This window comes from Exophiala viscosa (assembly GCF_022695815.1).
Source record: "Exophiala viscosa unplaced genomic scaffold EDD37scaffold_10, whole genome shotgun sequence".
NCBI classification, from domain to species: Eukaryota; Fungi; Ascomycota; class Eurotiomycetes; order Chaetothyriales; family Herpotrichiellaceae; genus Exophiala; species Exophiala viscosa.
Genome location: NW_026944362.1, coordinates 749549 through 772687, shown reverse-complemented (window position 1 = coordinate 772687; position 23139 = coordinate 749549). Strand labels below are relative to the sequence as shown.

General features: G+C 51.7%; 11 protein-coding genes across 11 annotated transcripts; 4 read left to right on the top strand and 7 right to left on the bottom strand.

Moving 5' to 3' along the window:
* Nucleotides 1-104: 104 nt before the first annotated feature.
* Nucleotides 105-308, bottom strand: EDD37DRAFT_548952 (uncharacterized protein; the record flags this gene model as incomplete). Its single annotated transcript, XM_062813679.1, has 1 exon — nt 105-308. A coding segment is annotated over one exon (204 nt), but the record flags the coding sequence as incomplete, so codon positions are not given.
* A 1071-nt stretch (nt 309-1379) lies between these two features.
* Nucleotides 1380-2735, bottom strand: EDD37DRAFT_120770 (uncharacterized protein). Its single transcript, XM_062809331.1, has 2 exons — nt 2408-2735; nt 1380-2352 (listed from the first exon to the last, which is right to left on the bottom strand). Exons 1-2 carry the CDS (start codon nt 2436-2438, stop codon nt 1715-1717), a joined length of 669 nt encoding a protein of 222 aa, XP_062667407.1. The 5' UTR covers nt 2439-2735; the 3' UTR covers nt 1380-1714.
* A 1-nt stretch (nt 2736) lies between these two features.
* On the top strand, nt 2737-6950 carry EDD37DRAFT_120573 (transcriptional activator SPT7). Its single transcript, XM_062809328.1, has one exon. It carries the CDS (start codon nt 2968-2970, stop codon nt 6490-6492), a length of 3525 nt encoding a protein of 1174 aa, XP_062667406.1. The 5' UTR covers nt 2737-2967; the 3' UTR covers nt 6493-6950.
* A 528-nt stretch (nt 6951-7478) lies between these two features.
* EDD37DRAFT_120500 (serine/threonine-protein kinase Chk2) lies at nt 7479-10005 on the top strand. Its single transcript, XM_062809324.1, has 3 exons — nt 7479-7625; nt 7682-9005; nt 9061-10005. Exons 1-3 carry the CDS (start codon nt 7584-7586, stop codon nt 9786-9788), a joined length of 2094 nt encoding a protein of 697 aa, XP_062667405.1. The 5' UTR covers nt 7479-7583; the 3' UTR covers nt 9789-10005.
* On the top strand, nt 9665-10190 carry EDD37DRAFT_120528 (uncharacterized protein). The gene is made up of 2 exons (XM_062809326.1): nt 9665-9841; nt 9898-10190. The coding sequence occupies exons 1-2, from the start codon at nt 9839-9841 to the stop codon at nt 10141-10143; spliced, it is 249 nt and encodes an 82-aa protein (XP_062667404.1). The 5' UTR covers nt 9665-9838; the 3' UTR covers nt 10144-10190.
* Nucleotides 10191-10236: 46 nt separating this feature from the next.
* On the bottom strand, nt 10237-11352 carry EDD37DRAFT_612031 (uncharacterized protein; the record flags this gene model as incomplete). The annotated part of the gene is made up of 1 exon (XM_062815325.1): nt 10237-11352. One exon carries the CDS (start codon nt 11350-11352, stop codon nt 10237-10239), a length of 1116 nt encoding a protein of 371 aa, XP_062667403.1.
* EDD37DRAFT_120502 (uncharacterized protein) lies at nt 11217-13146 on the bottom strand. Its single transcript, XM_062809325.1, has one exon. It carries the CDS (start codon nt 12991-12993, stop codon nt 11623-11625), a length of 1371 nt encoding a protein of 456 aa, XP_062667402.1. The 5' UTR covers nt 12994-13146; the 3' UTR covers nt 11217-11622.
* EDD37DRAFT_652878 (Pin2-interacting protein X1) lies at nt 13117-14144 on the bottom strand (the record flags this gene model as incomplete). Its single annotated transcript, XM_062818493.1, has 2 exons — nt 13117-14032; nt 14122-14144. The coding sequence occupies 2 exons, from the start codon at nt 14142-14144 to the stop codon at nt 13117-13119; spliced, it is 939 nt and encodes a 312-aa protein (XP_062667401.1).
* Nucleotides 14145-14720: 576 nt separating this feature from the next.
* EDD37DRAFT_567962 (uncharacterized protein) lies at nt 14721-16647 on the top strand (the record flags this gene model as incomplete). Its single annotated transcript, XM_062814172.1, has 3 exons — nt 14721-15493; nt 15546-15785; nt 15831-16647. Coding segments are annotated over 3 exons (1830 nt in total), but the record flags the coding sequence as incomplete, so codon positions are not given.
* An 825-nt stretch (nt 16648-17472) lies between these two features.
* EDD37DRAFT_553898 (uncharacterized protein) lies at nt 17473-18474 on the bottom strand (the record flags this gene model as incomplete). Its single annotated transcript, XM_062813693.1, has 1 exon — nt 17473-18474. A coding segment is annotated over one exon (1002 nt), but the record flags the coding sequence as incomplete, so codon positions are not given.
* A 3365-nt stretch (nt 18475-21839) lies between these two features.
* Nucleotides 21840-22594, bottom strand: EDD37DRAFT_120469 (uncharacterized protein). The gene has a single exon (XM_062809322.1). It carries the CDS (start codon nt 22428-22430, stop codon nt 21936-21938), a length of 495 nt encoding a protein of 164 aa, XP_062667398.1. The 5' UTR covers nt 22431-22594; the 3' UTR covers nt 21840-21935.
* Between the last annotated feature and the right edge of the window lie 545 nt (nt 22595-23139).

Here is a 23139-nt window from a genome sequence, read left to right as displayed (position 1 = left end):
TGACCTTCGCTCATGCAGTCAGTCTTGTTCGTTTCTCGATTGAGCCTCCCAGCACCGTTACTGCAACGGAAGAACCGCGATTATATCCATTTCTTGCTGTTTCCGATTTTCTGCAACTGCTCATTTATTTTCTCCAACTCAGCACGACGCGTTTCCTCTCCCATGCGGTAGATCTGAAGATGTTCCTCTTTCATTCTTTTGAACTCATCGTCCAACTGGTGGTGCCACGGGTACAGGACAAAGACCTGGAAACACAGCGCCGAAGAGGCGATGACGAAGTTGGTCAAAGAGACTCCCTTTGTGAATATGGGCATGGTTCCAGAATGTAGTGCAGGATTGTACTCGATTCGTGTTCAAGAGACAGGGTATCCTGCTGCAGGAGCCGATTAGATAAGATACGAGTGAACCCTGGAAAGATACAGGGGACTTACGCGCATTCAAACCGGACAGTAAAGCGTGATTGTTGTCGCGTAGCGAATTCAGTGAGACCAGAATGTCAATGGGCGAGTCTTACCATGAAATTCCTCCCAATTTGTTTATGACTCTTACACGCGCAGAAGAGAAAGAAAGGAAAGAGAGAAACGAAAAGATACTTCGTGAAAAGGTCGCCGATGGATAAGAGCGCAATGCGACCGAAAGTCAGGAGACACAGCCCCGATGTACAGTATTGTATTGTATTGTATGTGTCTGTATTTGCCACGTGACTACGTGATGGACGGCGTAGAAGCCGGTGGTATCATCCTGGTCATTATTGACGACAGGTTGCGGGTACTTGTAGATATAACCACTGGGTACCTAGGTAGGTAGACATCAACTTGAATCTCAGCGGCTTCCTCAAATTACAGACAGTGCCACCACTTTTACTGGAATTGGGCTTGCTGGGCCTGCTTTTCGAGTTGGCGCAACTGCCTTCGATCGTCGTAACAGCCAAGGAGTCTGACGTAGTCCCAAGACTTTGAGGCTTTGCATTGTAACAGGAAATCGCAAGGCAAGAATTCCACCATGAGGCATAAGTAGTAATCCGTGCGCAATCACCAGTCGCATTCACCTTCGTTCATCCATAATCTACAGGCACCACCGAGAACCCAGCGCCAACAGCACAAACATCACGACCAACGTACTCGTCGACTCAATCATAATCACCTACCCGTAGGCGTATCACTATGCCTCTCATTTGGACAAAGAACTGGGGTGGACGACACGGTGGAGGTGGTGTTACAGTCGATCGTCATGGCATGCGAAGGAATCCTTTCAGATTTTCGTGCGGGAAATTCAGCTGCTTCAGATGAGTCCGCTCATCACAGAAGCGAATCCATAACAATTGGCCTGAGCGACGGGGGCAGCAACTGGCCTGGGAAAGCTTGAGGAAATGGCGTTTGGCACAGTCACTTGAGGGAACAAGTCTGGAGTCGAGTGAGCTTTGTTGACACATGTTGGAGGAGTAATGCTTCACGGAAATGAAGCCGAGAAAGGACATCGAGAAACATCGAGGTGGTGGTATTTTTAATTCCAGCAAAGAAAACGGCGGGTATCTCTCACACCAATAAAGACCTGATATCCTGTCTTCACTTTGGCCAGAATCTGCACAAGTCTCCGAAAGCAACAGACCCATGACTCCATCATTTTCATGCCTGGAATGCGCCATGGTCGCGACACCCACAGCCATATATGCTCAAATCGCTTTTGACATGTCTGACTTTTCGAGAACGACATCTTAATCCACAGCTACCTTCTTCAGCGGTTCTTCGCTACCGACAGAGCTTGCCGAAGGGGTGACTTTGGTGTCCTGACTCGTTGTCACATCATCGTCTTCCTCCCATGTTTCGTCCACAACGTTCTCATCCCAATTGTCTAGCTCTTCGTCGACGGTTCGAGGTACAACGCCGGTCTCCTGTTCATCATCGTTCGGCTGGCCAACTGCCTCTCCAAGCTCCAGGTCCTCGCCCTCGATACCGTCTCCTGACAATGCAGAATATTTTGCTCTTCTTCGTCTTTCGGCTGCGCGTCGATGGTATGCACTGCAAAGCCCCAGTGAGGCCAGACTTCCTAGGACATTTGCTAGAACATCCCAGGCATCAAAGTCCCGATCATTTGGGAGCAAACCTTGAGCTACTTCGCTTCCGACTCCTAACACCAAAGTGCACACAATCAAGGTTATATGAATGACTCGTTTCCGACCCGTATCGAGAATAAAGTAGAACGTGGCTGTGAGGGCGAAGAAGCATATGAAATGGAGAGCCTTGTCGGACTGTGGCGGAATGTATGGTCGTGCTGCTTCTGGAGTCGAGGGCAGCGATGAATGAGGAAGCAGGCCGAGCGAAGAGGCAAAGACAAGGATGACCACAAAGCCGACTTTTAGCTAGAGTTAGCAACTATTCATCCAGATGTCTGCCCAGGAAAGACTTGCTTGCAAAGGGAAACCGAATGCGCATTGCCATGTCGAAGGAGGTCCGGAACAGGGATGCTCAGTGTTGTTCCCTTGTGGTGCAGATGCAGAAACGTCCGGCGCAACGCCAGCTCTTCAGAGACTAGCACATTGAAGAGATAGATAGGTTGACTGTTGAGGTTGTAACAACGTCCCTGTGTTGTCTGTGGTGCCTGACAGCACTACAAGTGCAAGTGAGTGAAGCCTGGGACGGAGGCCTCCCTGCGATTAAGGGCCAGAAAGTTACTTTGCGTTTGGCGGGCTCGGCAGGCGCGAAATGCACTCGATACAACACTATCTCAACTTCAAGCCTCCTAACTGCGCGACACCACCCCGTCAGATCACCGAATTTGTCCATCTCGCAACGTCCCCCATTTATCGTTTCTCGATCCAATTCCATCGGATCCGGACTCTGCGACCTCGAGTCATCATCTACACACTTTTTCAAGCGTGTCGAAACCCTTTCTTCGCCGTCGCAGGGCACCGTCCAAACTGGAGCGACTGCACCCCTCGCCCGCCGCAGATCGGGGGTTGGCTCTGCCATGTCCTTAACATGGCCGCCCCCAAACAGCCAGAAACCACCGGACGATGAACCTCTCATCCATTCTTTACATCGAGACACTCTCAACGGGCTGTTAAGAGCGCCCTCTCGATCTCATACTCCTAATTCCTTCAGACTGCGTGGTCTGGGTCCGGGCTCGCAGTTCGGTCCACCTGCCGAACCCGAAGCCAACTTCGAGGAAGATCCCCAGGTTGTTCGGTTTCGCGCATTGTTTGAAGAGACTGAGGGCAGACTTGCAACATTGTTCGATGACGGTGGTCAAGTCATAAAACATGAGAGGCCCGACATCGACGATGCGCTTCTCCTCGAGTCCGCGCCGCAAGATGCGGACTCGGACCCCGTCCATCCTCCAATATCAAAGAAGCGCAAACTGGACGAGGACGATTATGACGATTACGACGACGAAGACGAGGATGAGGAGCAAGAAGTAGATACTGCCAGAGCCTCCCCCTTACAAGACAAGCCCAACAAAGTCCATGTCATCGCTGACGCGACCTCGTCGCCGCTGGCTCGCCCGGTCCCACCTTCTAGCATCGTGTCCGATCCTACCAAAGCAGGTTCGAAGACCGGTGTAGCCAAGCAGAAAGAGGATGCGGAGGATGCCCGGAAGAAGTTGGAAGAGACGAAGCGCGTGGAAACAGAGACAGTCAAGACCTTGTCACGGACCATGTTCTTCACACTGGAAAATGATCGTGATGCCATGCTAGATCAACACCGACTTGATGAGGCAGAACGCCGCGCAGAGGCAGACGGAGAAGGCCAGGCCAATCGCCAGAATGCAACCATGCAGCAGGGGAGTCTGAGTAAAGCGAATCTTGGCGCATCCAGTCTCACACTCAAAAACTTGATAGCACGGTTGGACGAACATCGCTCCATGGTGCACGCGACAGAATCCGAGCTTCGTGCACTTATGAGTGAGGTGCGTAAGAACCGAAGCAAGTGGGCGAGCGAAGACAAAGTCGGTCAAGAAGAACTGTACGAATCGGCGGAGAAAGTACTCACTGAGTTGAAAGCTCATACGGAGCATTCTTTCCCTTTCCTGAATCCGGTCAAAAAGAAGGATGCTCCTGACTATTACGTTGTCATCAAGGTGCCAATGGACCTTGGGACCATGACCAAGAAGCTCAAGCAGCTTGCTTACAAGTCGAAGAAGGAGTTTGTCGACGATCTCAATCAGATATGGAAGAATTGCTTGAGATTCAACAGCAATCCGGACCATCTCTTTCGGAAGCATGCTCTTTTCATGCAAAAGGAGACCGACAAACTTGTTCCTCTGATTCCAGATATTGTCATTCGCGATCGCGCGGAGGTTGAGGCCGAGGAAAGAAGGCAGCAGATTGCCAATGGTGAGCTCGAGGACGAGGCAGAGGAGAGCGATGATGAACCGATCATGTCGTCGCGTGGTAGAAAGGCGCCGAACAAGAGTGCAAAGAAAGGTGGTCAGTCAACATCGCGGAAACATCCGCCGGAGACAACACCCATTCCGGAAACCAAACCAGTCATGCAGTCGCTCAGTTCTGTTCAGAATGGTATTAGGGCAGAATCAGAATTTGACGGGAGTCAAGGGCAATCCACTCCTCCGCCTGGCATCTTGACGCCCGTTGGAGCGCATGGTCCAGGGAGCATTGTGGGAACAGGCAGTGAAGCTATGGACATGGATCTACCTGGCCTTCCGTCACAAGCGCCTGTACCCGAGTACGAAGATGAGGATTACAAGCTCTGGAAGCAGAAGACCAAGAAGGAGCGGGCGATGCTTGCCGCGGCCCGACACAAGCTGTTTCGTGGGGACAAGTTGAATGCGGAAGAAACTGCCTTGCTGCGAAGCAAGGCTGGTATGCGTCGTTGGCAACGCATCCAACAAGAAGCCGCTGGGAAGGACATCTCTGAATTTGGTGGAGATGCAACCGATCGTGATCAACGTGGCGACATCCAGGGCCAGACACTAGCCGAGGGAATGGAAGCGGAAGATGAAAGTATGTTGCCGGACTATTATGATCCACTGGCAGCAATCCCAGATCTGAACACCCGACTGCGATGGGAGCAAGACTCTGAAGGACAAGTTATTGAACACTTTGAAGAGTATTTGCGCTTGCTGCCATCAAAACAATTTGTTGCTCCAGACAGCAAGCTAGTCAAAAAGATGGACGCCAATATGCGACAAATGCAAGAGACACGGAAAGTTGTTTCAAAGATTGGTGTGGTGAAACAGATGCAGCTGCAGTCCCAGACGTATCAGAACCAATTCCAGAAATATCAACCGGAACCTTTTGTGGAGGCAGACATACCCAACCACGTCATGTCGGACGCTGGGCCTGTGATGGCTCCATGGGTGTGCAAGGCTGCATTTCAAAGATCTATCGGTAAAATCTTCTTCTACGCAGGATTTGAGGAGTTCCAACCTTCGGCGATGGACGCCATGACCGATATGGCGGCCGATTTCTTCCAGAAACTATGCAGTACTCTTCTCAATTACCGAGAAGACTTCAAGGTTCCTGTGACAACGCCAGTGTCAGCAGGAGAGACGACCAGCTACAAGCTCCCCAATACTCTTGAAGAGGCGCTTCTCCACTCGTTGCACTCTGGCGGCATGTCTGTCAACGATCTCGACCTGTATGCACGTGAGGACGTCGACCGTATGGCTACCCGCCTCACCACCATGCATGATCGGATGAAAGCACACCTTACAGATCTCCTCAGACCAGCTCTGACGGACGATACAGCCCATGGGCAGGGAACGTTCGTAGATGGTGGGGAGCAGTTTGTCGGTGGTGACTTTGCTGGGGACCTTGACGAAGACTTCTTCGGCTTCCGTGAACTCGGCTTGGACAAGGAGTTTGGAATGGCCAGTCTTACTGTTCCATTCCACATCTTACAGAATCGTCTTGGCATGAGCAATCAACAAGCCAGTACAACCGACTCTGTAGAGAAGATCTTCAAGGAGCCTCCTCGCTGGCCAAAGATCACTCTCGACAATGTGGACGAGCAGGTTGGACTGGTCAGAGAGTGGTTCAGGAAGCGCCTGCGTGAGAACGGCGATCGTCCTTTGGTCGAGGATCTGGAACTTCCACCCAAGCAGAGGCCTGGTTACGGACGTGCACGCGTACCAGCCAGCGGAAAGATTGGCGATGGCGGACTGAAGAGCAATGCCAGCCCACAGAAAAAGGCACCTGTCAAGAACGCCGGCGCCCCCAAACCTCCAGGCGGAACAACTCCTGCCGATAAAGGGAAGAGGAAGTCTATCGTCATGAATGGCACTGGTGAGGATACGACTCTGGTCAATGGTATCAACCCTTCCACGCCTGGACCTCGTGGTGACGGGAGCCCAGAGAAGAAGAGGCCAACACTCAAAGCAAAGGTGACAATGTCTGATCTGAAAGCCTCAGACAAGGACGACACGATACCTGCCACGGAGAATATCGACGAGACATCCGAGATGAATGGTATTGCTAAAGTCAATGGTGTAATGGACGGTGACACGAGTATGATGAGCCCGGAGAGTCTATGACGCATGTACACGCCATGTTATCGACAAAGTACATATGGGTGAGGTCCTGATCAAGGACTGAAGCTGGGGGCTTCTATACTGGGGACGGGTGATTTGCATATTCGGTTTTGGTTGATGAAGTTTGGTTTGGATGACTTGATACCCAAGGGTCTAGTGGGCGGGATAAAAACGGTGATTTGGGGTGCGGTGTTCATGGTGTTCAACGTAATGGAATCGGCTGCGTACCTTGTCTGGGTACGTAGAATGACAGCCTGGTATATATGCCTGTGCGTCTCACGATCTGCGTGTCATGGTCGAGGGGTCATCAAGGGAACGAAAACGACGGCATTCATTGCGGCCTATAACGAGCCTTGGACGACGGTTCTGGCTTTCTTGCCCGTATTATATTATATGGTGTTTGTAGATATTCTGCGTACCTACCCTACTTGTAGTTGGATATGATCGTACTGATACACAACATGATGAAAAAGAACGCGGGAGACATTATGAATATGAACTTGTTATGGTAGCACCAGCCTCAACATAGACCTGTCAGAAATAGAGGTGTCTCGATGATGCGCCGGTCTCAGAAACAGCTGCCTTTTCCGGAGAACGAGTATCCTAGACACAGTCTGGACGCGGGACGCCGTACCCTGATCGACACTGGTTGTGGTCATCAGTAGGAATGCGCATTAGTCATGCCCTGCCTGTGCCATTGACGCCGTCGAAAGTCTAACGAGGCTGCGTTCACGTGAGAGCCGAGGATGCGAAGCCGAAACCATGCATACTCATTCCGCCCAATGGAAGCTGCCTCGATTGGCACGTACAATTCCGAACTAGACTCAACAATCCAAGACATTCCCTTCTGCGCCGATGATATCTCTTCAGACCTGATTACCATACCGAGTGCTGCCCGAGTCCATCATCACACTACCCAGCTGTTCCCTGCCCACATCGCAAACCCAGACTACACATGATGTCTGACCTTAGCTAAGCGGAGTAACGTCCATTGGAATCGGCGAACACGCCTCGGAACAAGGTCCGAATTGAACTACAGTCGTTGTCAAAGAGTAGAAAAATTTGAAGGTGTTATAAGTGAAATCGCAAGTATAATGGCTCCTAAGAAGCAGCAGAGTAGCTTAAAGCGGAACCGGGTATGCACCAGGCTCATATATCTGCTTATGAATTCGGAGTCTGACTGCTTCTACAGCACAGCACCGGCGGCGACGACCAAGAAATAAAGAAACCTCGCCGATCGAACCGGCTGTCTTCCCAGCCGCAGAAAGAGCCTCACACACAGAAAGACCCCAACAAGCAGACTCCTATAAAGAACCAATATCTCCCCTCCCCTCTGACGAACCACGAATCGACAGCTACCGAGCCAAACTACAAAGAGCAGACAGCGACACCACCAGAGGGTCGACCCAGTCAGATTCGCCATGTCACTCCCCTATCCTCCCCTCAACTCAATGCTCTATCCTCGCCGCCGCAAGATACTCAAATCCTATCACAATTCATTTACCCCCCTCGAGACATCGAGCGAGATTTGGACGACGACGATGGGAACTGGGGATACCTATTCCCATTAAAGGAGACCGGTCACCGGTTAATCATGAAGCGCAGAGCATTTTGTCCCGCACCGTCACACCCTCTCGAGATAAGCCGAGCAACAGTCAAGAGTAAGAAGAAGGGGGAGAAACAGCTTGAAGAGGATGAAGAAGAGTACGAGGACGAGAAACGTATGGAAGGGTTTCCTGCCGGAGGATACCTCATTGGCAGACACCCCGAGTGTGACATGATTTTGGATATTCCCACCGTATCCAACCGACATTGTCTGTTATTCAACGAGACAAGGAACGGCGACTCGATCGCCGTCCTCGAAGATCTATCCGCCAATGGAACTTTCGTCAACGAGGCGCTAGTCGGTCGCAACAAGCGAAGAGAACTTGAGGATGGCGATGAGATCACCATCCTGGACGAAGCGAGGTTTGTCTTCCGGTATCCCAAAAACCGAGATTCAAGTGCTTTCAATTCGCAATACCGGATCCTGCAGCAACTAGGAAAGGGCCATTTCGCGACGGTCTATCTCTGCGTCGAAAGAGCCTCCGGCTTCAAATATGCCGTCAAGAAATTCGAGAGGCGGATGGGCGAGTCTCAAAAGTCTCAGACAGAGGGACTACAACAAGAAATCGCCCTCCTAATGAGTGTCAGCCACCCAAATGTTTTGTGTCTGAAAGAAACATTCGACGAACAAGATGGAGTGTATCTCGTGTTGGAACTTGCCGCCGAAGGCGAGCTGTTCAACCTAATTGTGACGAAGCAAAAATTGACCGAGGAAGAAACACGCAAGATCTTTATCCAGCTGTTCCAGGGCACAAAGTACCTGCACGAACGAAACATCGTCCACCGAGACATCAAGCCCGAAAACATTCTGTTGACGGATAAGAACCTGTCCGTCAAGCTCGCCGACTTTGGCCTGGCCAAGATCATCGGCGAGGAATCATTTACCACGACGCTCTGTGGGACACCAAGCTGTAAGTACCACGTCCCTTTTCTTACCGACACATGCTAATCTCGTGTCCGTATTAGACGTCGCGCCCGAGATCCTCGAGAACACACGTCACAGAAAGTACACCAAAGCCGTCGACATCTGGTCTCTCGGCGTGGTACTGTACATCTGTCTATGCGGTTTTCCACCCTTCAGCGACGAACTGTACAGCAAAGACAACCCCTACACGCTGGCCCAACAGATCAAAATGGGCCGCTTCGACTACCCGTCCCCATACTGGGACAGCATAGGCGACCCAGCCCTCGATCTGATCGACCATATGCTCACCGTCGACGTGGCAAAACGGTACACAGTCGACCAATGTCTCGAGCACCCGTGGACCCGGAACGCCGTGTCCGCGAGTATCAACCCCTCAGACTCGACCGACGGGTTGACCGGCGCGATGTACAGCCTCGATTTTTCCAAGCGCAAAATCAATCGAGAGCGCACCCTGCTCGCGAATATCAATGATATCAAAGTGAGTAAGGTCGTTGAAGTCAAGGGTGCGCATGTACCAGGCGGACAGGACAAGGGAGCACCTGCAAAGGTGAAGGTCTGGGAGAAGAATACTGATGGAAAAGTCGCTATTGCGACGGACACTGCACCAGAAAAGAATAATAAGAAAAAGGAGGAAGATCCTGCGGCGAATAGGCAGCAGGAGGAGTTTATGGGAATGGGTGGGAAGGGAGATATGCAGCTTTTCGGCGACGATATCTCGTCGAGGTATCTGCCTCAAGAGGTGCCGGATACGCAGAAATCGGCAAAGTGAGGCGATACACGATTTCTTCGACATGGCGGGATGGTCCTGCTTTTCAGTTCATGGTACGAGGTATACTTGCCATTTGATCTGGATGGCTTTGGTGATATTGGTATGATAGGTTATCAGGAGCGGCACTCTTTTTCCGTTGTATATACTGGGATTTCACCAGGGGTCATCACAAGCCACTCCTTTTCGACCATTGGGGACGATGCATTTATATCAATGTCCAAAAAGTATGTACAAAGGAGTATTGTATGAGAAGCAATATGGATTGGAATTGAGTCCAGCATATGTAATGGTACTGCATGCTTGCCCACCTCAACGTACAGAGATCGTGCATTTACCATGTTTTCGGGAGGTTTAAGCCTTGTCCCTTTTTCGAGACAGGACGCCACAGCCAATGTCTGTCTGACCATACATTGTCGCGTGCTCATTCTGAGTGATGGATGCTTTCGTATCAATAAGCATCTCGCCGCCGTTCAGAGCCATGAGACACGCGCAATGGTATGTCGGGATCTTCAACAGCTCTCGCCCACCAGTTGTTTTCAAGTACCAATTTGAACATGCGGATAAGAGGAAGATCTTCAAAATCCGTGCGGTGACTGGAGCCTTCAATGATGTCCTGGACGTTTCCCAGAATGGTAAGCCCAAATTTGTGTCTCGATGTAACGAGGTTAATGACGCCATCGTCGTAAAAGTGTGCAGGCGGTGGCTTCCCTGTCGAAAAGCTATACACAAGACTGAGAATGGTGTAATCCGCTTCCGTAGCGTCTCTATGCATCACACATCTGAAACGGTCTCCTGCGGACCAGTCTTTGCCGGTTGCAGTATCTTTGACAGCTTTCTCAACAAGAGGCACCTGCTCTCGGGTCATGCAGATCACTTGGAGCCTCTTGTCCTTGACACAGCTGTCATCTACCGACAAAATCTTATTGACAGACCACGCAGCCAACCTGGCCTCGAAAGGGTTCTCGAGCTGATTTGCGTACCGCCTATAGGAGTTGATGAGATGGACCGGGTAAGGCTCTGACGGTCCTGTCAGTAGACACCCATCACCATCGGGGAACGACACGACGGTTGTGTCCCCAGCGGGCATGACTCGTGGCGGTTCGTGTTCAGTGAATGTGTTTCGAATGATCTGACCATGGTAAAACAGTTGCTTCGAAAAGTGGCTAAAGGTGTCTGAACGATAATGCGCCGAGAGTCGGTGAGCAGGAATACCGGCTTCGAGGGAGCGCTTGAAGAGGGAATATCCATCCTGCGCCGAAAATTCATGACGGCGACGGCGGTTGTCCTGGGGGAAATGGGGAATGAAGCCAGGTTGATGTCGGTCGCCGTAGAGATGGTACTCGCGCAGAGTAGGGAATGATGACATGATGCCCAGCAATTCGATGTCACCTACGCAGTTTGCGCAGTCTATCAACAACGCGTGTGGACGAAACTGAGCAGACAAGCGCGACAAAACAGCAGCTGACGGCGTAGCGACGACGATGACGGCTGTATCAATGTCTCCCTGCAAGATTGTCCATACGCTCCCCGAGTAGCGCCCAATCCAAGCCACCTTCTGTGTCATGTTGAAATTTCGAGACCAAAGAGAGAAAAGCTCACAGACGTGTGCGTCAGTCGGACCGATAATTAGTACTGGTCGAGATCGAGTACTGCTCAAGTTCTGATAGCTTGAACCAGTCATCGGCTGCAGGATTTTCTCGTGTAGACCTGCTCGTATGACGGCCGTGAAGAGGAGGATCAGAGTCTTTCCACAGCCTGCAGGTCCATCAATGATGTTGAGACGTTTCCCTCCAAGGCTATTGCAGACAGCCTGTGCTTGTTCTTCACTGACTTGCTAAGTCAGGGTCTCGCTGAAGCGCTGAACGGAGTCCTCGATCTCAGTTGGCGTCTCGGTGTCATTCGTATCCGTTCCCCCAATGGCGATGCCGAGCAACATGCGAACAATCTCGCTATCAAAAGGACTACTGTCAGTGCTCTCCAGATCGCCGTTCATCCTCGATAGGGCCGACTGGAGTGCCGACACACGCTTTCCCCCGTAATCTTTATATACTGACGAACGAATGTAGATTGTTTTGGCAATGGCGAATTCCAAGACGTTATGGTATCTCGTCTGGTGGGGATACCCACACGACTGCAGTATCGTCCTTTGCATCGTATGCATGCTGTTTCGAACGTCGGCCAACGCTGCCGTGATGTATTCCGGAGGACTCTGTGCGAAAGGGTCATAGATAAGATATGGAAAGTACCAACCCAATTTGTTTCTGACTATGTACGTCAGAGATTCGACTCCATGCTCGCTGTATTGCTGCGCATCGTTCAGCGGCGGGTCTTCGTCCATAACCCAGCACAAAGTTACGATCAGACCAGAGCTTATCTTATTTGGACCACAATCCAGTTCCTGCAGGAAGCTGATGTTGAACAAGAGCTCTAAGTCGTTTGATTCGGTGCGCTCCACAATAGTATCTAGGCCGTGGGACTCGACACCATGTGTCATCCATCGTAGACAATGGACTCGCGACAAAGGATGTTTATCTCGCGACCGGATGGCTTCGGAGAAGAAGGCTGATAGCAGACTTTTGAACCATGTGCTCGAGTATTTGTGCTTTTCATAAAGTTCGACCAGCTCTTGAGGCGGAAAATATATGATCCTGCCACCTGCGAACGATTCAACTGTCCTGCCATCCTCTAGGATCAGATCTCCAGGGACGAAGCGAACAAACGCCGTCGCCTGCTCTGATTGACTCAGGGCTTGCTCAGAGACCTCTTTGCCGGGCTCAAGGTTGACAATGACACCGAGTTCGATCATGGTTCTGCTGTCGTGCCCATAATTAAATTTGCAATAGCTGAATGAGTTCTCGGTTCGGAAAGGCTTGGTGGAGGTGACAAATGTGGCGTCATCGACTTGTCCTTGGTTGCTAAGACTTCGAAGAGAACATCGGGCAAAGAGAGGTTCGGTGGCATATTCGGACCTGGGAACATTGTGAAGGCCGCATGGGTGCTCTCGAGTTCTCTTTATCGTGTACTGCACCAGTTTATCCATATCGGGATTGATAGATCCAACCTGCATGATCCAGCAGTCGGTAAGAGGAAGTGCCGATGTAAGTTGTGATGTCTGGTGGCGCATTTCGACCTTGGTCGGTTTAATACCATGAGCAGCTCCTGCCAGCATATTTGGGAAATGAAGGGACGACAGGAACAACCGCATGAATCGCCATCCTTAGCAGCGATGGTCTTGTCGCAATTGGTCGGAAGACACGGCAGAGCGCGTGAGAGGTGCCAGTGCCATCGCTTGTTTACATTCACAGGGCTGTGGACCACCTTCTCCACATCAACCAGGCCTCATGAATATCTCATCCAGTCCCTTCATGTCCGAGAAAGCCATTCGCTTTGCCTCGATATTTCGACCTCGAAGCAGATGGCGGCCATTCCGCGTCTTCGTGGTAGCAATAACCTGCGACTTTGATGCTACTAGGCCTTGGTGACCATCGGAGGACAGTTTTCGTTTGAGTGATGATGCAGCACTTGCGCGCTCGACTTCATTCTCGGAAGATGCCGAGGACACAGCTTCATCAGGCGGCTGAGTGGTGGGTGATCTGCGGACAGACGGTGGTTGTTTCGAGGTTACCGTTGCACTCTCTTCCATCGCGGCCGATTTCCTCGCCTTTTTCGCCAGTTTTCTGGCAGCCTTCTCTTCTCTCCGTTTCCTTCTTTCCTCTTTACGTTGTCTCTTTTCTTCTTTCATCCTTCGCTCTTCAGTGTGAGACTCGTCCTTCTCTTCGGACTTCGGTGCATTTTCAGGCTCGACTTGCTTGTCCTCTCGCTCTTTGTCTTCGAGACTTCCGACCAATACCCCACCTCTTACAAAGACCATACCTCCCCATCGGCCTCTGGCGTACATTTCGAGTTTTCGATCTTCGATTTTCTTCTCTACTTTTTGCAGCTCCGCATCGCTCTTCCCATTCAACCTGCCGAGGAGTCCTTGAAATGCATCGAGACCGTGCCTTTGAGCTTCGACGTCCCTGCCCTTCGTCTTGGCGCCTAAACCCAGGTTGTTGTCTTTGAAGAGAACCCCAACTCGGGCAGCGGCCAGTCGGTCAACATCGTTTAGTCCTAGGTGCACGCTGTCACGGTTGCCCAGAGATTGACCTTCCTTCCAGCCTTGCTTGGTCATGAGGCGCTGGCCGAAGGAGGAGGAGGATTGTGACCATGAGAGGTTGCGAGGGTCGTGGGAGAGTTTGACTCTTCTGTGTCAGTGTTAGCCATATCAGGATCTCAGGGACCAGTGGTTTAGTCGAGCAACGACGTGGAAACGCTGCGTAAGAGTTGAACCTACTTTCTAGGCTCTGCCAACCCCATTTTGTCTGAGGATTCGCAAGGATTTTTCACTACCTATTTAGTTAAGGCACTTGCAGCGGGTGTGGTTGTAAACTCTTGAGAAAGATAAGATACGAATGGTACGACATCGACCAAAAAATTCTGGCCAAGAAATGCGACCGGCGGGCGGCGAGCAAAGCATTGCCGACTCGCCAATTAGGCTAGACTTACCTTATGGTACAGACAGTACAGTACAGTATGGAGTACTTCTGTAACTCTGGCCTAGCCTACCGGCGGGGTCATGGGGACGGCATCGTCGACCCAGCACCAAGCAAACCACCACGCCAATTACCCAAAATATTGTAGACCCAAGCGCCAGGTTACAGCGTGCAATTCATTTGACCCATATTGTGCACTGTGATCTCGGTTTGCTGAATGTTTACCAGAGTTGGCATATTCCTCGCACAGCTCTTCTGAAATTCCTCTGCCTCACAATGGCGGGCGCCAATCGATAGCCCAGTCGATCCGGTTTGACTTTCAAAGGCAGCCCAACATTCGCAAGGCTCCAGAACGTGCACCTACTGGCATTGTCCACAACCGAAGAAGCTACACTACTCAATGGCTGTGGATCAACCGGAGACAGCGTCCGAGGATGGTGGCCAACAGCCACCAGCTGGACCCCGACGCACTGCCAGCTACAATGCCGAGGAGGGCACTCTGGACCATCAGCAAGACGGTCTCAATGCTCACACCAAAGTTCGAGACGATGGTCGCGTGGACATCACAATCACCCAGACCGACATTGAGATGGCCAAACAGCTCGAGCAGATCTCATTGAGCCGGATCCACGAAGAGCCCACCACGCCTCAAGGCCCACCACCTCCTTTCCTCGACGACATAGGCAGACCGTTCAGACCACCACCGCCCCTCAACATCGTGATCCAGGTCGTTGGCTCACGAGGCGACGTACAACCCTTCGTTGCATTGGGCCAGGTCCTCAAGCACCAGTACGGCCACCGCATCCGGCTAGCAACGCACGGAACGTTCAAGAAGTTCGTCGAGGAGAATGGGCTCGAATTCTTCGACATCGGTGGGGATCCGGCTGAGCTGATGGCGTTCATGGTCAAGAACCCAGGTTTGATCCCAGGCGTCAAGTCGCTGCGCGAAGGTGACGTGGGCAAACGACGTAAAGGAATGGCCGAAATCTTGGAAGGATGTTGGAAATCGTGCGCCGACGCAGATGAAGTCCCTGCCGACGAAAGCGAAGAGCCAAACGGCAGGAGAGCGAAGCGGAAACCTTTCGTCGCCCACGCTATCATTGCCAACCCACCCAGTTTCGCTCATATACACTGTGCACAGAAGTTGGGCATCCCTCTGCACTTGATGTTCACGTAAGTCTTTCCTCTTCATGACTTACAAGTCACAAGATGCTAACGACTACAGTATGCCGTGGTCGCCAACACGCGAGTTCCCGCAGCCCATCGCGAACATCCACACATCAAAAAATGCAAGCGGTCAACTCACGAACGAAATGAGCTACACTCTCGTTGACATGATGACCTGGGAAGGACTAGGCGACATCACCAACAAATTCAGAAAGGAAACGTTAGGGCTAGGCTTAATTTCTCAGGCTGCCGCGACAGACATGCTATGGCGACTGCGCGTACCATATACCTATTGCTGGTGAGTGCCTCTGTCATGTGATGGTCGGTAGCTGACCCTCTACAGGTCACCCGCACTCATCCCCAAACCCAAAGACTGGGGTCCCAACATCACAATTTCAGGCTTCTACTTCCTCTCCCTTGCATCTAACTACCAACCCGATCCCGACCTTGCCGAGTTTCTCGCAGCAGGCCCGCCCCCAGTCTACATCGGCTTCGGGTCTATCGTGGTCGACGACCCGAACGGCATGACGAAAATGATCTTCGAAGCCGTCCAAAAGACAGGCCAGCGAGCCCTCGTATCCAAAGGGTGGGGCGGCCTCGGAGCCGAAGATCTCGACAAACCCGAAGGTGTCTTCATGCTCGGCAACTGCCCGCACGACTGGCTCTTCCAGCACGTATCCTGCGTAGTCCACCACGGCGGCGCCGGCACAACAGCAGCCGGCATCGCACTCGGCCGACCGACAGTCATTGTCCCCTTCTTCGGCGACCAGCCCTTCTGGGGCGCGATGGTCGCTCGTGCTGGCGCAGGCCCAACGCCCATCCCCTTCAAGGAACTTACCGCCGACAAGCTGGCTGATGCGATCAACACAGCGCTTGAACCTTCTAGTCTGGAGCGCGCACGCGAATTAGGCGACCGGATCAAGGAAGAAAAAGGCACCGAAGTCGGCGCCGCCAGTTTCCACCAGCACATGAACGTCGATCGAATGAGATGTATGCTTGCCCCGAACCGGCCAGCGGTATGGTGGGTGAAGACCAAAGGTCACCCAGCCAGCGGTATCCGATTGAGCACATTCGCCGCGACGGTTCTCAGTAACGAGGCCATCTTGGACGCAAATCAACTGCGTTTGTACCGCGCCTGCGAGTACGCCGTCGAAATGGGTCAAATCACCGGTCCCAGTCAGGGCCCGAACCCAGTCCTGAGCACTGCAGGTGCATTCGCTCACGATCTTATCCATCTTCCCATCAATATCGCCAAGGCGTGGGCCGGCGTCGTGTACGAGCCTTACAAGGGTGCCCGAAAGGGAGGGTGGAAAGGGTTTGGGAAAGGTCTCGGCCGAGGGATCGGACACCTTCTCATCCGAGAGCGTGCGTTGACATTCGGGTCCAAGCAGTTCGGGATTCGCGCGCTCTACGATACTATCCGAAAACAGTTGGCCGATGATAAGTTGAGTTTTATCCTTGCCGTGCACTTTGTGCAGGGGTTTGAGGAGGTCAAGAACTCGTCCGAGGGCGAGAGGATGGATGTAATGGCGAGATGGCATGAACTTGGGCTGAATCTGGAGTTGGTTTCGACGCAGTCGAGTAGAGGTACTGCGCCGGATATCTCGAGGTGGACGAGTTCGAGTTCCACCCCAAATAGTCCGCTTGGTGCTCCGAAATGAGGTGGCCGAGTTCGAGTGGGACCCCAAATAGTCCGTCCGGTGCTTCGAAATGAGTGACCCCAGAGCGACCGTGTCGGAGCAAGAGATCCGGAAGGAGATGATATTGAGCGAATTTGGTCTATTTGTAATGAAGCGATGTTGGATTCGGCAAAGCCATGTAGATGGTAGATGGCGCTTTGTGTCAAGGACGCCCCTAATGTTGCGATAGTAGGCATTTCCTACCTAAGTAGTGTTCTCCATGGCATGACAAGATTGGCTTGCACATTGGCGCTTATTCTTTCAGGCTTTCACTTGCTTCTTAGGGTCGACGATCCTATCTGCGTGAATGTCCTTCAACCTCTGTATCCGTTGTATGTTCCTCATCCCATAGACCGAGAAGATCGCACTGATGACCACACACGCCCCGGTCACCATGACGAAACCGTACCTCGCCTCCTCGACGAAGTTGACCAGATTCATACCAAACAGACCCGCTACCAAAGTTCCAGCAGCGAGACCGAGTGTGTGGATCGCAATCTTGGCTTCAAGAAACATGATCTGATTTCTTTGCACGGCCAGACTGGATCGGAATGTGTTCTCCTTCTTGCGAATGACGCTGTTTGCTGCACGCGCGGACTCGACAAGAGCGTCAGCAGCCGTGTGGTACGCTTCCAGCATGTACTCCGCCTCCTGGTGGTCGGTGGTCTCATGGGGTTTGCCCGCCTTCCGGTCTGTTAGATACATTCCCGCCAGATCCTCGTCTGTATCGAGGACTTCGCGCAGCGTGTCACGCACGAGACGGGCTTTCTGCTCGATCTTGCTGAGTTGGCGTGAGTGCTCGAAGAGCATGTCGAGGCCGACTGCCGCCAGACCGGACTCGAGTTTGAGGTGTGCCGCGCTGTGTTCGGCGTCCTGTCGTGCCTGGAGGAGGTCCTCACGGAGAATGGACAGGACGGCCATCAAGGCTGCTTCGACGGCGCGTAGTTCGTAGGGCAGCTCGGGGACTTCGGCTGTCTCTTTGACTGACATACGCCGTTCGAAATCGTGGTACACTGCGCCATTGGGGTGGTTGTGCGGGTCATGCAGATTGATCAGGAGAGCTTCGTCGACTTGAATGATCATGCAGAGGTCGAAGAATTGGAGGAGGATGGTGGCGGGACGGACAAGAATGCGTGTTACGGATTCAGATTTGAGGTCGATGTCGCGCAGATCGCGGTGCCGAAGCTCGAATTGTTGGGCTATTTCGGCTTTTGTTAGTTGTTTGTGGGGAGATACGAGGGACCCAGTGCGGTCGAAGTAGGCGCAAGAGATTTTTGTATCTCTGTTGTTTGAGGGAGAAGGATCGGGAAACTCGAGTTTGGGATCTTCTGCCGAGACATCTTCGTCATTATCTCTTGCGATTCTTGAGACTTGCCACGCAGAATTCGTAGAGAAATGTCGTTGTGGTGAGAGTGGTTTGGCTATCTGAAAGCGTGTCGAATGTGGAGGCCTGCTGGGCAGGAGGCCATACGTGGAGGATATCGACAGAGGCGCATCCTTGCAATTCGTGCATATCCTTGTTGGCCGAAAATGGTGGAGGGTTGAAGCCACAAACTTTATCGTCGTTCGCATCTTCGCGAGCACAGCAGCTGTCAAATTGGTATCTCTTCCAACGAATAACTCATGGAGTTTGAATCCGAGTGAGGGACTACTCGTACGAACTGGTATCTGTGGGTGATTAGACAGAGGTCATCAATGTTTTTGAAGCTGGTGTTTATGAGCCTTGTATGCCGACGTCATTGGCCAAGCAGGTTTAGAGGATCTCGGATCTTGAAGCAGAACCAAGCACTCGGGACGGTGGGTTTATTCGGCCAGTACTTTTGATATTTAGTCAACTGTGCTGAACGTGGTTCTGTTTCATTGCGGACGCAGATCAATACCGCGATTGCCTCTTGCTCTGGAAGTAGGATATGCGCTTATGCAGTCTCCAACCTCATGGCGTTAAGAGAATGATCTCCTCCACGCAGTCTTTTTCTCGACATCTATCATAAAATCTAGCCCGGCACAACGCATCTGGGGGAATCAGCGTGCTTTTCACTTGAGTTGACGCCTGATCCAAGTGCGCTTGATTGGGTTCGCCAGTTGTATTCGGTCAAGGTGTCGAAGTGCGATATGCCAGCACGCAGACAACAGTAGGCAAAAAGTCAACAAACAAGCCAAGTGATGCCGAAGGACTCGCACTAAAAGCTTTAACTTAAGCTTAGCCACCCTAGCCCTTCCAAGCCTCCCAGAATGCTTGTCAGCAGTTAAGCCTTTCAACCTTGATCCCGTCCCTCCGTGCTGTACCACCAATAGGCGGGAAATCCAGCTATCCACCTATCGCAGACTCATGCATGAACACGCATCCTCGTACGATAGTGTCTCAGCGAGTCAAGTCCCAGCGTGAGTGGACAGTGCCACGTAAGTCACCACATCTAAACTTATCGTCGTATCACCATGGACTATCAAATGATCGCGATTCGTCGAGGGAATCGGTGAGTCGGTGTGGTGAGCAGGGCCTAGCCAACCAAACACACCACGGCGAATGTGAAACCTGAGATTCCGATCAAGAGTCAAACGCCAGTCCAGTCAAGTCCGCCTGTAGAGTACGGTAGCGTAGCTCCAATCTCACCGCGTGGTCCAGGGGCGCAGACACACTCTAGAGAATGCATGGCCTGACCTGAATTGCAGTGACCAAGTTTCTTAACTTCACTTCACTTCACTTTATCTCAACCCAAAACGCACACCGTACTTTTCTCATCTTCCATCAAACCCACCTAGTCCATCATCGAACAATCTCTGATATCCACAGAACGCGATCTTACTTCCAACAACAAACCAGATCTAACCTCACCGAAATGGACGCCCGAACTCCAACCCAAAACACCCAGAGCATTGCTCAACCCGAGGTCAGCACGGAGACTGTCGTTGCTGAACAACCTGTAAGTATTTCCCCTCAGTACCCTTTGATCGAGAAACTCGAAGTCCTGCATGTGCTGACACGATGATAAAGAGCGGCCCAAAGGCAATGGACCCCGCCCAAAAGGCAATGGACCCCACCCAAGCTCCCGTCGGTCTCCGTGGTGGCGGTGAGGGCGAGGATGTGTGCTGCGGACTGTAAGTACTTCAGATCGACCTTGCAAGTCATGCCCTGATCACGCTGGGTATCCAGGTGCGCTGGATTCATGTGCTTCGAATGCTGCAAGGATTGCTGCTAGACGATTCTTCACGATGATCGGAAGTGTAAAGTCAAGGCGCTGAATGCAATAAAGGGCAAGGCTTAATTGTTAGGAATCCCGCCTAACAGAGTATAGTGCAGGTCACGTGCGAGTCACGTGCGGAGACCGATGCATTGGGCAGGCGCCAAGGCGCCATTGACAGAGCTTTCCATAGCTGCGAGCTCCGTTGGGATTCAGGAGTCTTTTCTTCTCCAACGCTCGACTCGCTGTCCTTTCGGTACCTAGATAGATAGCTAGGTATATATTCCACTATGCATTGTCCTTCCTCGCATTCCTGACATAGTCGAGCGTTTACCCTTATCTCCCTCTACGTTGCGCCAGCGCACCGCCTGCGCTATGGCACCGAGTACGCGAGCGACCGTACAACCCACGACCGAGGGCGAGGGCGCAGAGTCGCTTAGAGAGCGACATACACGGCTATTAGCTATCGTGGAGGAGCAGAGACTCCTATAAGAGTGCGAGGACTTAGAAATAGAGCTCGGAGGCGGTACGCCTACGAGTAGTGCGCGATCTAGAGGGAAAAGACCTACGTTATAGTCGTTTAACTAATATAGGTATCGTCGACGTTTTCCGCCGCCTATCTATAAGGCACTAAGCCTTAAGGAATATCGTGAATTCCTATTAGGCTATGAAGTGTTTTTTGACGACGAGGACGACGACGAAACGAAGTACGATTAGGTAGCTATCGCCGTATCGTATTTTAGAGATCTTACGTTATCTACCTAGGGTACGCTCGGAAAATAGGGTCGGAGACCTATTACGTAAGCGGCTTTCGAGCAGTACTATCGCGATATAATTCAAGATCCTACGAATCGCATAGCTAACGTATCCTTAAAGCTTAAGGATTTACGCTAGGGCGATCAAAACGTTCGTTCTCTTGTTGCTATGATCGAGGGCCTCGAGGATAAGCTGCCTTTACTATCGGCAGAGGAGCAAAAGGCCTAGGTTCTCGTGAACTGTTTGAATCCCGATCTACGTACGGGAGTACTACGCGAGTTGCGCGCGGTTAGCACCCGTACGCAGGTCGCCACCGCAGCGCAGAGGTTGTCTGAGTTGTATGGGAGTGGCGTGCCGGTAGGAACCACTGTGGTGGTACCAAAAGGCGAGTCACGTGAGCATTATCGACAATTGAAGGCTCGAGGATGAGCTCGTGCCATTTCGATTCATTGCTAGACAGCCATAGCCAATATTACCACATCTGAAGACCTTTGCCTCCGTTAATGCAATCCAGTCTCGTCCTGCTGTGGTCTCGATAGCCGTCATTACATGCTTGTAGCTCCTGAACGCAGAACACTTCTTCGACCATTCGTAGTAACCTTGGTATTTGTTACTATTCCCGTGTCGCCACCTCAGTTCCATTCCACGTCCCACCGGACGCAATCAGCGACTTCAATACTGTGGTCCGTACCGCTTTGTGAGAAGCACCAGTCTCTGCCTGAACAAATATCCTTGTTTCATATTCAATAACGTGTACGCTTGATGGACTCCGTACTCCTTGCTTCGGTAATGATGAAAAAAAATCGTCGTTCTTAACCTCTCAGATTGAACCACTCAACCGATCGATGTAGTCTGATTGTTATTCTTGTAGACTCCACCATGTACCGCAATTGTGATTCCCACCGCGAGGCCCACCATAGCACCAATAATGACCAGGGCAATCAACAACTTGACCATCAGCCTTTGTCTGGGGGGCAATTGCTTTAACCACGCACAGCCACGTTGTTTAGGTTTTGTCAAGCATTGCTTCTTCTTGTCCTGAATTCGCGATCTTCGGTTTTCCGAACTTTGCGCGTCTCGCTTCTCTTGAGATACGCTCGGTGACAGATCGTTCATGCCAGCTTCGAGGTCCCGTTGAGACAATCTAGGCGTTGATTTGCTGACATCGAAGGAGGGTCGAGGAGAGTCGTGCTTGTAAAGGTAGAAAGGGGAGGTTATTTTGGCAGTTTGGCAAGGGTCGTAATCGGCATCGGATTTGGTTTGCTCGTGGGAGATACGAGGCTGTTGCTCAGTGAGCTCGGTAGCTTCGTGGACTGTTTCGAAGGCCATGTTTGACTTTGTGGAATTGTTAAATGCAGATGTCGAATGAAGAGGTGCAAGTAACTGAGTATTGATCTGTTGAAACGAACGCCGGCGGTAAGGCTAAAGCAATGTGCCGAGTGGTGTGTCGATTAAGAGTCCATCTGAGGAAACAGGCTGTTGGTAGCAAGAATGTCTCGGGATGAAATGATTCAGTTGAGATGTTTTGGATCAGGTGAGGTGTTGAGGGCTGGTATGGCAAAACGACAGAGAGTCAGTGGATCGTGATTGCACTCTGTCTTTCTTATGGGGTGATCCGGGGAGGGAAGTCAGTGTATCCAACGGCACTTTCTCAAATCAAGGCGGTGGCGGGTGTCTCAAGCATTCAGCCAGCGCGTCACAGGGGGATAACGAACGGAAAGGGACACCCACTTTAGGTGGATTTACAAAAATATTGACAGCGGGCTGTTGGCAATAGAGGCTGTGCCATGTGGCCCATGTCTCTACGATAACGAGCAGATTGCATGTTCGATTGGAGCTGAGCAGGTCACTGGAGATGCAGGTGAAATTGAACAGGCCTCAGACATGGGCAAATTTGATGCAAACCTTAGTGGGGATCAACAAGACGGTTGGGAACTTCCGGGGGGCTAAACTCGCTTTAGGCTAGTTAAGACCGTCAAGCCGGGGTACCTCAAGGCCTAATGCCCGCTTATGGCCCAATTATGGGTACAAGTAACTT

Coding starts and splice junctions, on each gene's coding strand:
- EDD37DRAFT_120500 (XM_062809324.1), top strand. CDS start 7,584: ATGGCTCCTAAGAAGCAGCAGAGTAGCTTAAAGCGGAACCGG. Junction 7,626..7,681: donor GTAGCTTAAAGCGGAACCGG/GTATGCACCAGG, acceptor CTGCTTCTACAG/CACAGCACCGGCGGCGACGA. Junction 9,006..9,060: donor GCTCTGTGGGACACCAAGCT/GTAAGTACCACG, acceptor TGTCCGTATTAG/ACGTCGCGCCCGAGATCCTC.
- EDD37DRAFT_120469 (XM_062809322.1), bottom strand. CDS start 22,430: ATGGCCTTCGAAACAGTCCACGAAGCTACCGAGCTCACTGAGCAACAG.
- EDD37DRAFT_120770 (XM_062809331.1), bottom strand. CDS start 2,438: ATGGCAATGCGCATTCGGTTTCCCTTTGCAA. Junction 2,353..2,407: donor CATTCGGTTTCCCTTTGCAA/GCAAGTCTTTCC, acceptor TCTAGCTAAAAG/TCGGCTTTGTGGTCATCCTT.
- EDD37DRAFT_120573 (XM_062809328.1), top strand. CDS start 2,968: ATGTCCTTAACATGGCCGCCCCCAAACAGCCAGAAACCACCGGACGAT.
- EDD37DRAFT_120502 (XM_062809325.1), bottom strand. CDS start 12,993: ATGCGGTTGTTCCTGTCGTCCCTTCATTTCCCAAATATGCTGGCAGGA.